At 39.4% G+C, this 13,338-nt stretch overlaps 1 protein-coding gene across 4 annotated transcripts in view; it reads right to left on the minus strand.

Moving 5' to 3' along the window:
* The window catches only part of LOC120509859 (golgin subfamily B member 1-like), a 34,213-nt gene extending 21,705 nt beyond the window's left edge, over positions 1–12,508 (minus strand). For 2 of the 4 annotated variants that reach the window (XM_039725023.1, XM_039725022.1), the window contains exons 1-14: positions 12,452–12,508; positions 10,006–10,063; positions 9,208–9,351; positions 8,370–8,516; positions 7,188–7,310; positions 6,439–6,606; positions 5,992–6,177; positions 5,602–5,724; positions 5,345–5,458; positions 4,922–5,243; positions 4,468–4,577; positions 4,012–4,129; positions 3,828–3,919; positions 3,199–3,349 (exon numbers count right to left, since the gene is read on the minus strand). In XM_039725023.1, the coding sequence (XP_039580957.1) occupies positions 3,199–3,349; positions 3,828–3,919; positions 4,012–4,129; positions 4,468–4,577; positions 4,922–5,243; positions 5,345–5,458; positions 5,602–5,724; positions 5,992–6,177; positions 6,439–6,606; positions 7,188–7,310; positions 8,370–8,516; positions 9,208–9,351; positions 10,006–10,050 (1,843 nt within the window). In that variant the 5' untranslated portion in view covers positions 10,051–10,063; positions 12,452–12,508. Of the gene's footprint in view, positions 1–3,197; positions 3,350–3,827; positions 3,920–4,011; positions 4,130–4,467; positions 4,578–4,921; positions 5,244–5,344; positions 5,459–5,601; positions 5,725–5,991; positions 6,241–6,438; positions 6,607–7,187; positions 7,311–8,369; positions 8,517–9,207; positions 9,352–10,005; positions 10,064–12,132; positions 12,386–12,451 lie in introns of those variants that run through there. The other 2 variants (XM_039725021.1, XM_039725024.1) reach the window with 2 other exon arrangements.
* Between the last annotated feature and the right edge of the window lie 830 nt (positions 12,509–13,338).

The raw sequence follows: 13,338 nt of genomic DNA on the forward strand, positions 1-13,338 counted from the left end.
TCAGCCTCTAAAGGAAGACTTTATACAGGAGGGTGGAAAGGGGGAGGTTATACCATGCTTAGGAAGGAAAGCCAATCAATTAAAATGCCAAATTACAGCTCAATCCAATTTACCAGGTTCAAATATGCCTAATTTGTATGATGAAAAAGACAGCTTTTTCAGCTGATGCCTTTTTATTCTCAACAAGCACATTCATTTTTATAAAAACTTTAATTTTAGTACAAGCTCTAAAGCCAGATCATTTGAGGAAGTCACAAGCACATTACACTGCAAACTGGCATCAAACCATCTTATCATAATTAGTAACATCATTCTTTTCAGGACAAATACAGAATCACTAGTAAATAAACACACTGAATAAACTGAGAATATGAAAGCTTAGGTATGCATCCTGTTCATTGTTAGAAATGATTTGTCATCTGAAGTGCATTCCCATCTGTTTTGTGATACAACAAAACACATTTGGGGTCAAGATTAGGAAACAACACGTTCCATGCAAAGCAGACACAACAACAAGCCAGGGAAAGGGAGGGCAAGTAAAGGTGGCTCCATATTTTAATTGAAAGTTACATTAATTGGATAATTACAAACTTGGCTTTCAGTTTAACCACATAAATCCACAGTTGTCCTCACAGCACACAAAACTCAGAGAATTTATGTCAATGCACCTGTGAGGTCAACACCAGGAACTATTTGGAGATTCAGCCCTACAAGGAATACCTTGCTTTCATCTGAGTTGGCCAAGGATTACTTATACCACAGATTTTCTGAACTCACAATTCTGTAGCACCTGCTAGATTTAAATTCTTCCTGTAATATTCCAAAATTACACCCCTAATGTCTTGTCAGAAAAGATTAGTGGGGAAAAAAGGTAAAGAAAAAACAATGACCCTTTTCAAGTGGGATTGATAAATTGGATTATACTTCTGATTTCAATTACACTTTGGCTTCTTACACTGTCAATATATAAGTGCTTTAAACATTCTTGTGTATTTTCTAGATTTTACACTTTTTTATCATTATACACACCTTTTCAAGGCTGTAAAATTAAATGCTGAATTTTGATCACAGGCCTTAAACCTCTGTTGACAGGAACTGCCAGTTAAGAGGTTCAAAGAATAATATCTATTCCAGGTAAAAATTTAACCCCTCCTCTGACACTGTAATATAGGAACCCAACGTATTTAGGCTCCTAAGTATCTGATGATGAAAAAAACAATGAAATTACAACTGTCACAAGAACAATGGAAGTAAAGAAATTGGAGCTTTAGAATGATTTGGCACACTGAGACAAGTGTTAAAACACTTCCAGTTAAATTGAGCATTGCTTTAACAATTAGTAAGTAAATACGTTTTCTAATGTTTTACAGCAGCTTAAGAAGCTTTTCATTTGCAATTATCTAACATAAAAACCTGAAAAACTTTCCAGAACACCTTTTTTCAGCTACGCACTGCATATAAACAAATTATGATGTCAGTACTTCCCTGAGTCACTACTGCTGCTACATATTACTTACATATGGCTTAAAATATTGGTAGCTAATATTAATGCATACAAGCTCAGCAATTTATGGGATGGAATATTTTTTTTAAATATTACTGAATTTCAGATAGCACTAAGAATTAATTTGATTCTTACTTAGTCACAACCACTTGTGGCAAGCCAAGAAATTTGTCTCTAGATAAAAGATAAATATGGAGTCAGCTGTTACTACAGTGAAAAAATGAAGATGATTTCATTAATATAAAAGAAGAAACAGGTAGTGCAAAGCAGGAGAAACTCAAGTTAAAACCCAGCAGTTGTTACACATATTGCTAAAATCCACAAACCATCAATGGCAAACCTTGCAAGGCACTGTTGGCAATTTTCTCCACAAGAAGCAAGAGCAGGAGAAATCAGCAACAGTACACTGCAAGGGGCCATTGCTGCAGGAACCTGCATGCACAAAACTGATGGGAAACTGTTCTCCCTGGCTGCCCAGATCGCAGTGGAGGGTAGGAGTGGAGGGGGAAGGGACGCTCAGGGCTCACCAGGTGGAACGGCAGGAAAAAAAAGAAACAGAAAGATCATGCTACTCTCAAGGGGAAAAAAAATGCAAAATTAAACCTGGACTGAGGCAGAGGAAATTTTACAAGTGTTATTAATATTGCATGTGGCTCTGTGGCCAGCACAGATGTGCTAACAGGTAGATCTGATGGAGGGGTATTATTCCCTTTCAACACCAAACCATAACTCTTTCAAACAGAAGAGATATGATCTTTAAAACATTTCTGTGCTTACACACTGAACTTTCAAATGGATCACGGAAATGAAAAATAATTCAGTTGCTGATTGAAAAGAGAAGGCTCAAATTAACTAACTGGATTAATTATGATGGTAGGTCCTGTGCATTAAAATTTGCCATTATTCCCCATGCAGTTAACTAAGGGGACAAAACTTGTAATTTAGTTCAGATGGCATGGAAAGAGCAGTAAAAGCTATCTAAATTTAACCAGACTTTTATAAACTTTAATAGAAGCAACTTCAGTTTCTCATCAGCTGATTGATTAATAATTTAGCAAGCTCAAAAACCTGACATTACTTCAAATGCTACTTTCTGTAGGCAATTTGATGTTTTTAACCACCTCCAAGCCACTGCCAGTAAGAATTATTCAGATGGCCCATGTAAGTGGCAGCTACTAACAGATCACTAAATATTCTGAACTGAATTAATGAGACATTTCCTAAAGAGAAATTCCATGCCAGGCACATTTTGCTTAACTGTCACCTTCATTCCTCTAATTCAAACCAACACTCTGGTCCCCCAGACTTTCACCAGTTTTCTAGGCAGGCAGCTTTAATATTTCAATGAGAAACTATTTATCATTGACAAAATATGATTTTTAATCATTTTTACCATTTATCATATGCAGACAATAAGCCTGTCAAGCAGTCTTACAAAGCAGCAGCTCAAATGGCAAACAGAACAGCACATCTACTAAATAAAAATTATATAAAACAAGATGAATATATGAAAAACAAACTCGAGGGAATAGGAAAAAGCAGAAATTGCAAATTTCAGCAATTTCACTAACTATACATATTTTATGACTACAGAAATGAGTCATGGTGGTGTGCTATCAATTCGATCTGAAGCACAACTGACACACACAGGTCTATAAAAACAGGACTGTTGTACTGGAAATAAAATAATTCACCTTCTCTCTCCTCCTCAATCTGAGCCATTCTCAAGGCCATGGCAGATTTCTCTTCTCGGACTTGATCCCGGGACTCCTCTGACTCTGGGACATTTTCCTGCCATTCCAAGAGCTGACTCTGCAGTTCATCCACACTACCTGATTCACTGGCCTAACAAGAGAAATTCTGGATTAAAATTAATTTACCACACCTTTCTGCAAATGTAAATATATTGTAAGTTGGTAAACCACCATCATTCACCATTTAACTTAAATAAAAATCTGTGAAATTGGTAAATGCAGATTGTAGATATTGTAGATTATGTGAAAAACAAGTCCCACAAATTCATAAAGTATTAAAAATATTTTGTCTGCAAAATAACAGCCACACTTTGATGACTCACATTAAACATAACTAAATAAACAGCAAACTGCTTGGAAAAATGTAATTTAAAGTGTGTGCAAAGTAGGTAGATATCAATCTTTTTGAGTAATTCAAAACTTGTCATTGTGTTCTCCAACTGAATAGCCATTGACAATTCCATCTATCAACAAATTAATTCTCAGCTCCAAAATCCATCTGACACACTTTTCAAAGTCTAATTAGCACCATTAATCAATAACTTATGCAAATCAATTTTCAAGTCAACCTGTGAAGCTGCTCTCTTTGTAACTTGGTCAAGATCAGCCTGCAGCTTCCTCTGCTGCTCTTCATAGAGTTCGAGCTTTTTCAGCAGTTCTTCTACAAAAACATAACAAATTTGGTTCATGAGAACACAAATAATTTTGTTTTGCCTCTTTTCTTTGGATCATATGCAAAATATTTTCTTTTACCATTTTGAGTTCCAATTTCATGCAATGACTGCAGTTTTGACTGTAGTTCTTCATTTTCAACTTCTAATTCTGACACACGATTGCTTAAGGCAGATACATCATTGTTTTTTGAGGAAAACTGAAAGAAAATAGAGTTATGAGGGTGTCAAACACAGCAAAGTCTTTTTTTTTTCTTATTCTTAAGTAGTATCTAGAATAGCTGTTTTTCTAATATGTAAAGTGCCATACAGCAGCTCTAACAAATTTACTCTTGAAAGCTGATAACAGTTTGTACTATTTTTTATTTAAACTACATCTTGTATCAACACTTTATGTCCATTTCATTTTCATACCTTAATTCATAAAGTAAACTGTTTTAATATTCTATTTACACCACAGTTTACTTTTTCCCAATCAAAACTCCAAGCACAGTAGCTGGAGAAAGACACAGAGCCTTAAACACAAAGCTACACATACATTTTTCAGTTCATCCTCCAGCTGTTTGATTCTTGATTTAGACCAAGCCTTCATTTTCAAAAACTTGGCTTCAGATTTGCTGGCCTCTTCTGTTTTCAATTTCACTTGGACTAAGAAACAAGAAGCAGGAATTATTTAAAACTGTAGAGAGATTATTAACATAGACCTTGTGTGTAATTCCTTTAGCAACTGAAAGTTATACACACAAGACAACAGCATTTACAAAAAAACGTAAGAATTAGACACAGTGAGAAATTTACAGTTCATGTGATTACCTTGGTAATCCTCTAACCCTCATTATTATAGTACTTGATCCCTTTAATTACTGTGGCAATAACATTCCATCAAATTTCATGCAGTTCTAATTTCAGTAAGTGCTAAATTAGCTCAAAACACAAAGTCTGGGACAAAGAAACCTTTAATATTGTCAGTGACAACTGTTTAAATAGGATACCTTCCAATTCTTCCATCTTCTCTTTGGTTATAGATTCCAGATCTTTGACTTCTTTGGAGTTGCTCTGTCCACCAGCACTCAACTCTGCCACTTGTTTCTGAAGCTGAACCAGGGCCTGGTCTTTCTCTTGCAGCTCAGTTTCATGTTTCTCTTGAATTTCATGCAGTTCAGCATTGTGTTTCGCCTTAACTTTTGTCATTTCAAGCTCATGTTTCTCCATCATGTCTTTTAATTGGGCTCTCATTACATGTTTCTCAGCATCCAGTTTAGACTGGAGGTTCTCTTTTTCAGACAGAAGACGTTTCAGGTTTTCATTAATCTCCTGTTTTAAAAAACCAAACAAAATTTATGATTTCATTGCAAAGTATTTCTCCTGCCATTGTCAAACACTACACCTGTACTACCAGTTATGGCACTTCTTACTTTCAATTGCTGGTCCTTGGCATCCAGCTCTTTCTGCAAGACATCAATCACCTGTGTCCTTCCCAGCATGACTTCTTCCTTTTCATGGAGCTTCTGTTTCAAAGCCTTTAGTAGCTACCAAAAATAAAAAGTTAAATAATCAAGCAATCTATAAAAGATTTATTTTTATTCTCCCAACCAGACACTTGAACCGTGTCACAGAGTTTAGTAATTACATGACTCCCAATTCAAGCTGCTGAGTTTCCAGAGCAACATACCTGTTCTAGGTCAGCACTTGCATCAGATTTAGCAGCTAATCTAAAAAGCTCCTGCTCATGTTTTTCTCTCTGTGCTTCCAGCTCTTTTTCCTTTTCCTGGATAATATTTTGAAACAGACGTATCTAAAACCAGAAAGAAAATAAATATGAAAACAGTCCACAAACTATAGTAAAACCACACTGAACTAACTAAAGGTACAGAAAGATAACAGACTCCAAATTAAGTCTGAATTTTGCTTCCAGTAACATTAAATACACTAATTAGTCACTTATGTTCATTCCTAGCAAGTTTCTAACAACTAAGCCCAAATGGCAGCCTCCTCCTCAAACACCTGTATTCTACTTGTCCTAAGAACTGGAGATAACTTTTGGAATCCTGCATTTACTTACATTTTCCATGTACGTAGCTTCTTTTCCTTGGAAATGCTCTCTTTCCTTGCTTTGAATGTTTTTCAGACTCTCAATCTGCTCCTGGAACAAGCTGCATTTTTCCTCACTGTCTCCCACCTTCTTGGTAAGGTTCTGCACCAGAATCTCCATGCTTTGCAGTGATGACTCCTTAGTTGCCAGCTGGTTCTTTACAATGCAAACCAAAAGACAATTAGCAGAAAAATGATACAGCAATCATGAAGCCTCTCCCTGGTAAGAACAAAATAATCAGCAAGTAAATATATATAAAACAAGCAAGTAAATATATATAAATTAAGACAGTCAATAAAGAATTTTTATTCACATGAATTAACTGTATTTCAGAGAGGGACTGATTAAGTAACATATCACAATTTATTGGTTCCTTGAAAGCTCTATAGAGACTTTATAACTGAGCTGCTAACATACCTTCAGTTCTTCATTGGGCAGGAATATTTGACTGGCAGCATCACTGGATCCGCAGGCCACCTGCAAATCCCTGATGTAAGCATCCCTCTCAGCCAGCTTCTTCTCCTTCTCTGCCAGCATGGCATCCATGTCAGCCCCACGGCCACGCTGCGCCTCCAGCTCAGCATCCTGAGGTGAAAAGGCACAATTGTTTGTGGTCTGTGCTTCCATCTCCGCCACAGAACAATGGTCTGCATAATTTCCTTACTGTCTGTGTTAGAGTACTGCAAAAATTACAATCAGATGCATAACTGCTTCTGTTTGAAGTGTAATCATTATTTACTGAACCTCTCTCAAACTCTGCAGCATTCCCATTCCTGCCACCATTCTCCAGGGAAGTTATGTCCACAAAACACCACAACATGAAATCAGCCCTTGCCTACATTTCCTCCTGTTATGACTTATTTTTTCAATGAGGAAAATTGAAGCAAACCAGTACTTTTGTTCAAAATGCAAGATTTAAACACAACACTGATCCACAGAGTGCGTCTTTATGTATCCTTCTCCATTGATCCAGGATTCCCTGCTCACTGAAGGCACAATGACAGAATTCCCACTGCCCTTGTTGAGGCTGTAACATAACAATTCCTCAACAGAAAACTCCCAGAATGGCTGTTCAGCAGCACAGAATTAAATATATACTTAAATAAACATAGTCAAACATAATCCTGCACCACAAAGGTGAAAAGTCATGTCATACAAAACACCACCTTTTTCTGTAACTCTTCATTTTTTTGTGTGATCTGGGATTCCAGCTCTTCAATTCTCCTTCTCAGCACTAATATTTTCCCTCGATTTGCTGCAGCATTTTCCTGGTCTCCATCTTTTGATGCCTGCAAAAACAAGGACGTTTGCATTGAGCAGGTAACTCCTGGATTCTGTACCTCTACTTAGTCTGATAATATTGCTGAAAAAAGCAGACTTTACTCACAGACTCTATTTCAGTTCTCTTCTATATTTCATATTCCATAGAGAAGCTGGCACAGAATTTATATTAAGCTTATAAAAGTCTTTGTATTTGAATTATTCATGATAATTACTGCTAAAAAGTGGACTGGAATGTGCAGCAAGGAGATTCACTTTTTCCAGCAATTGAAACTCAATCTGGCAAGTGCAGTCCACACATATCAGAGGAAAAACAGGGCTACTGGGGGAAAGAAATGTAAATTCAACCATTCCTAAGCATGTTTTTAATCAGAATTTCCCCAGCTGTAATTGCTGTTTTATTGAAATTATCTGCCATTACAATTGCTAAGCATGTTTTGTCAGCCAAAAAAAGATCAGAAGAATAGTTACTGCACATTTTTGAGGAAAACTAGGGACTGCAACAAACTGATTGTTACCTTTCCCTTCCAGCACAGCTTTAAAATACAAATCTCCCAGACAAATTAAAGCCTCACTAAAGTTATTTTAGAAGCTATATGAAGTCCTACTCCGAAGAAATACAAGTCTACTTGCACAACTGTGTTACTACAAACACATCTGAGACTCTCTTGTTAACAGTGAAACACCTGACACTTGCCAGCACTTCATTTACATTCTGCTAATAAGGACAGTTATACATTTCCTAAGGAACAAGACAGGTTTTGGTTTTATTTCTTCTCCAAACCTTATCTGCCTGATTTACATGTGCCAAAACTCTGAGTTGCTAATAGGATAAAGGAGTGAGAAATTTTTACTAAAACAATTTGAAGGGAATGTGCAATTTTCTGGATTTCTATTGAAAAATAAAAGAATTAAATAGAAACACAGCTTTGACAGCACCCACTCAGTCTACCTTGATCCTAACCTGACTCAGCTCAAAATTTTAATTTCCCCATTGAGTCCAGCACAGCAAACAGCCTACAGCATCCCAGAAATTGTATCTGCTTTCAAATATGAGAACACCTTACCTTTTTTGGTTCTGCTTTGGCCTCTAAGCCTCCTGCCACTGGTAACTGCTTCTTAAGTTCTTCCAGCTGCGAGGTTAATGATGCAACCTTGGCTTTGTTCTGCAGCTTCAGCTTGGAAAGTTTGGCATCAGCAGATTCCTTCTCCTCCTACAAACATCAAAGTCATGACAGACTAAATTAGCTACATGGACAACTGCCTCCTTCAATTCTTCCATTAAAAAAATGAGAGGAGAAATCTGAAGTGATTAACAAAAAGTATCTTCCCTACAATGTTTCATCTTCATTATTTAAATATTCTCTTCTTTATTTAAACTTTCTGCATATGGTGATTACTACTGTATAGAATTCAAAATCTTAGTATATAAATTTCCCTATTTTTTTCATAGCAACACAAATTCTAGGCTTGATTTTTTAATGAGAAGAATTATTTTTTCATAAAAGATACAAAAAGACACCTTCATGATAAAAACTTTTTTTTTTTTAGAGATGTCTATATACAATGAGTTTTAAAACATGGAGTATTTAACACTTGGCTGTTCACATCCACAGACAAAAAGGGCAGAAAGAAATCTCTTGTAGGAAGGCATCAACCTTATGACTTTTTAAAAAAGAGTAACAAACCTCCAAAAAAGCCTTTGGGATATTAGATATAAATTCCTTCTAGCTCAGTCCTGGAACAGAACACACACTGGGAACAAGCAGCAATGTCCAGACCCCAGGATAGCTCCTTGTGACCATCCCAGAGCTGCTGTAACAGACTAGAAGCTTGCAAAACATGACAAAAAGGACTGAAGGGGGATTTTAAACAATGCTTGCAACACGAACACATGCTCAGTACCTTCAACTGAAGATCTTTGCTCCGGAGCTCAGCATCCTTCTCCCTGACAAGCTCCTTGAGCTGTGCCAGCAGCTGCTCAGTGCTCGTCAGCTGCTCCGTCAGATCCGTCACGGCCGCGCTCCCCACGGCCCCGGAGCCCGCAGCCTGCGGAGATCAGGGGAACATTCACCCTGGGGAGATCCACAGTGCTTCCAAAAAGCCAAATGGGGCACACTGCACCGCTCCTCAAGCGCCTGCACTTTGTATCCCACTTCATCACAACAGTCAGCAAATGCAATGCTAAAACCTCCATGGGTTATATATACTTAGAGCAGGCTGGTTTTACCAAGCCACACGGAATTCTAAACCCTTATGAGCTGCTTTAGCAAGCTTGGCTTGAAATACAGCAAAACCATTCTAGGTATGAACACCTGAACTTCCTCATTCCCTTGATTTATGTGGGGACAGCCAGCAGTGCTGCTAAATAAAACAAATACCCATAAAATATTGATATTGAACCTACTCTACCCAAAGATACCCTGAGGATGGAGCTTATGTAACTCCTACAGATGTTTCCTTAAGGCAGGATAAGCAGAGTGAGGACAAGCACAACAGCTGTGGAAGGCACGAGAGATTAAATATCAAGGAGATAAGAAACAAGGACACAACCCGACTTTTAGAGCCCTGGAACTGTCATGGTAAAACTAGTCAAACAACTGCTTTATGAAAGAGAAAATACATATAGCTAGTGCATAAAAAATGAAAGAGTCTCTGTGTCAGAGTGTCTTAAAAAGATATTAATAGTAATTCAGTACTTACTGCTGTTTTGGAAGGAGAATCATCTCCACTACCCCATTTCCACATAGTTCCACGATGGCTATGGAAAAATAAATGAAATAATACCACAGTAAGTATCAGGGACTCAAACAACTATAATTAATGCATACTTCTGTGTATCTCGTTGTGAAATGCTTGAGAGTGATTTGCTCAGTTCTGACAGCACCTCTGATCTCCACTAGACCACCAGTTGTTGAGAAATAACACTTCTCATTATGTACAAAATACACATAACATGCCTTTTCTAAAAATCACCAGTCAGTAAAATGCCAATAATTCCAAAAATAATCCAGAGAAGTCTTTAAAGAGTAAATGCCATGAAGTATTATCCAGCACAGCTGCCTCTCCAACATATAAATAGAAGACACAAACCACATATAGTTTGCTAATATTTAACCTGACCTTAAACACTGCCTGTCACTGCAGGAAAGCATGGATTACATGAACACAGATTTCTAAAAAATCACACATTAAGGCTAAAACCATTAAATAACATCAAACTGCTCGAATTGCTGTGACTGCTGCTCATCTGAAAAGTACAACCAGCACTGCACCTGCTCAGTAATTGTCACTCCCAATTAGCAACACCCAGAGGCAAATCTTGTGTCCTTCCCATTCTGCATTACAGACTTCTGGAGCACACACCCACAGACCAGGCCTGCCTTTGGAAAGCAGGTTATAGTAAGCACCAGCACACAGCTTATCTTGGAAAGAATGCAGCCTGATAGCAGAGGCTGCTTTTAAAGCAGTTCATCACTCCCGAGCTCAATCCAGGAATCACAGAGTGCAACCCATGGCCCACATCACCTACAATTCCAGACTGGATCCTCCAGATCTCTCCTAACATTAAAATCAGCAAACGAGCCATGGGGCTATGGGTGGGAATTGTAGAACCTGTCAGTAAAACCCTCCTCTCATAACTACTGCAGAGCTGTAACATCAAACCTGCTCCCACTGAAAAGCTCACTTCCAGGCACACCAAAGGGTCACCCAGGTACAAAGAGGCCAGAATGACTCACTAGATGGAACAAGGTGGTGCATTTGTAAATATTTCAGCTCATTCCCAGCTCTGACTGACAGAATCATTTTGCTGGTCTCACCTGCCAGCATTCCTGCCCGAATACCTCAAGTGTTCCTTCCCGGTGTTTTTTTATTTACATCAGTGACCCTGAACACTGACAAGTTTTCCAAATCAAGCTGGGAAACAAAACTGATCAGGCTTTTCTTACCCGGCATGAAATCAACCAAGGATGGGTTTTGTTTTTTTTTCTGGGGTACAGACATCAAGTTAAAGCTGCAGTCTTTGGTTAAAGCTGCAATCCCTCAACTCTTTATCTTCCACAAGACACAACAGAAGCTGCTTAATTTTATAAAACAACTTTCTCCAAATGCTCAAAGTACAACTGAGGTTACAGCTCTGATCACAACACGATGTTCCCAAAAAGAAAAGCCCCAACAGCAGCTTTGCCTTCCTAACTCATTCCCTACCAGCTGCAGCCAAATCCAGCTAAAAAAAAACCCTAATCTCGTGTTATTCATCTGGGCACTTTCCAGCCTCCTCAGTCCCCTGAGTCAGAGACCACAGGGCCCAGCACCAGGGGCACATGGAGACTTGGGCAGCAGCTCACCCCAGCTCTCACTGCTAAGGAAGGGGATGGCAGTCCCCTCCCTCCCCTCTGCCAGGCCTACAGCAGACAAACAAAGTGTGTAACAACCCAGCTAAGCCTAATATTATTTTAGAACCATTCCCCAAAATAATTTGGTGTTGGCAACATACGCACTGAAAGGAAACAATTTTTATTTAATGGTTTTCTCCTAGTACCGGCACACTTATGCTTTTGCCCACTGAGATGTTGGTTCTTCTGCTGAACAAACTAAATTTATTTTCAAGAGATCTGTGCCTTATATGAACCACAAGCTTCTGGACAAAACCCTGGCCAAAATCTGCACGGACAAACAACACACAGCACAAACTGAAGCAGTGTTAACCAAACCACACACACCCTGTAAAAATATACTGAGGCATTCATATAGCTATTACTTGGACCTGTTATAAACACGATCCCTTAGTCAGACTGACCACATTTAAATATTAATATAAATTGTTACTTTCCAAAATAAATATATTATATATAAATATATATATAATACAAGGGAAGCACTATTTTGTAAGAGTGACCCAATGGAGAAACCGCAGAGCAGTGCAGGTGCATGTGGGGAACTCCACGGAGTCATTTCCACCCTTTCCCACATTTCCAAGCCCTCCTGCCCGGCTCCATCGCCGCCCGGCAATGGCAGTGCACGACCCCCCACCTCCCCCGCCTTCCCCCTCAGGGGCTCCGCGGGGCGGGCTCGCACCGGCCGAGGCCCGGGCGGTCCTGCGGGCGGAGGGCAGGGGTTTTGGCGTGGCCGCGATGTCCGCACTCACCTGCGGGGCGGCGGAGGGGCGGCCGCGGCCCCGAGCCCGCCCCGCAGCCCCGGCCGCGCCCGCCGGGAGCGGCTCCGCCCCCGCCGCAGCGCCCCCTGCCGGCGCGGAGGACCGGCCGCCTACCACACGGCGCTCGGGCCCGGAGGCCGCCTGATCTACCGGGATTCCCAAACTTTTTTCCCATTTTTCTGTGAGGAAGCAGGGACCTACAAGCCAGACATGCGTCTTCCTACATATTACCACCTGTTTATTAGCTGCTCACCAGTGCCAGCGCCTCACCACCACCCTCACAGGAGAGAATTTCTCCCTGATGTCTACTCCAAATACTCACCTTCCTTTAATTTAAAGCCCTTACCCCGAGGCCTTCATTCCAGGTTAGACTCTCCTTTAGTTTGTTACATTTACACATGAGCAATGCCAAAGTCTCCAGTAAAATTCCACCAGCTCAGTGTATGGTGTAATTGAGAGGTATTTATAAATAAAGTTAAAACATTTTCATACTAGAAAAACTGGCTGCTGTGTTATTAGGAAAGGGAGTTTTCATAACAATAGTTGCATTGATCTCACTTTCAGGGAGAGGAATGGATTGAAAATCCTTTTTGTAAGCAGAAAAAAAGAAAACCACCTCCAGCTTGCTTTAGGGTAAAAGGAAGATGTGCCTCCTATTTATAAAGCCTCCCAGCATTTATATTTTCATTTTGTAATCTTTTAGATAGTCCTTTTTTCTGTGTGCAAACTGCAGATTTCTAGAGATAAGTGGCGCTGGGTTCTGGGCTACAGCCCTTCCATTCCCCAGACGAGCATCACTTCATCCCACAGAACAGAGAATAAACCTCAGTTCACAGGATCCTACAGCATTACCATGACTGGGAGCACGAAAGAAGAAA

The sequence above is a fragment of the Passer montanus genome, unplaced genomic scaffold (genome assembly GCF_014805655.1).
Source record: "Passer montanus isolate IOZ18808 unplaced genomic scaffold, ASM1480565v1 scaffold54, whole genome shotgun sequence".
NCBI lineage: Eukaryota > Metazoa > Chordata > Aves > Passeriformes > Passeridae > Passer > Passer montanus.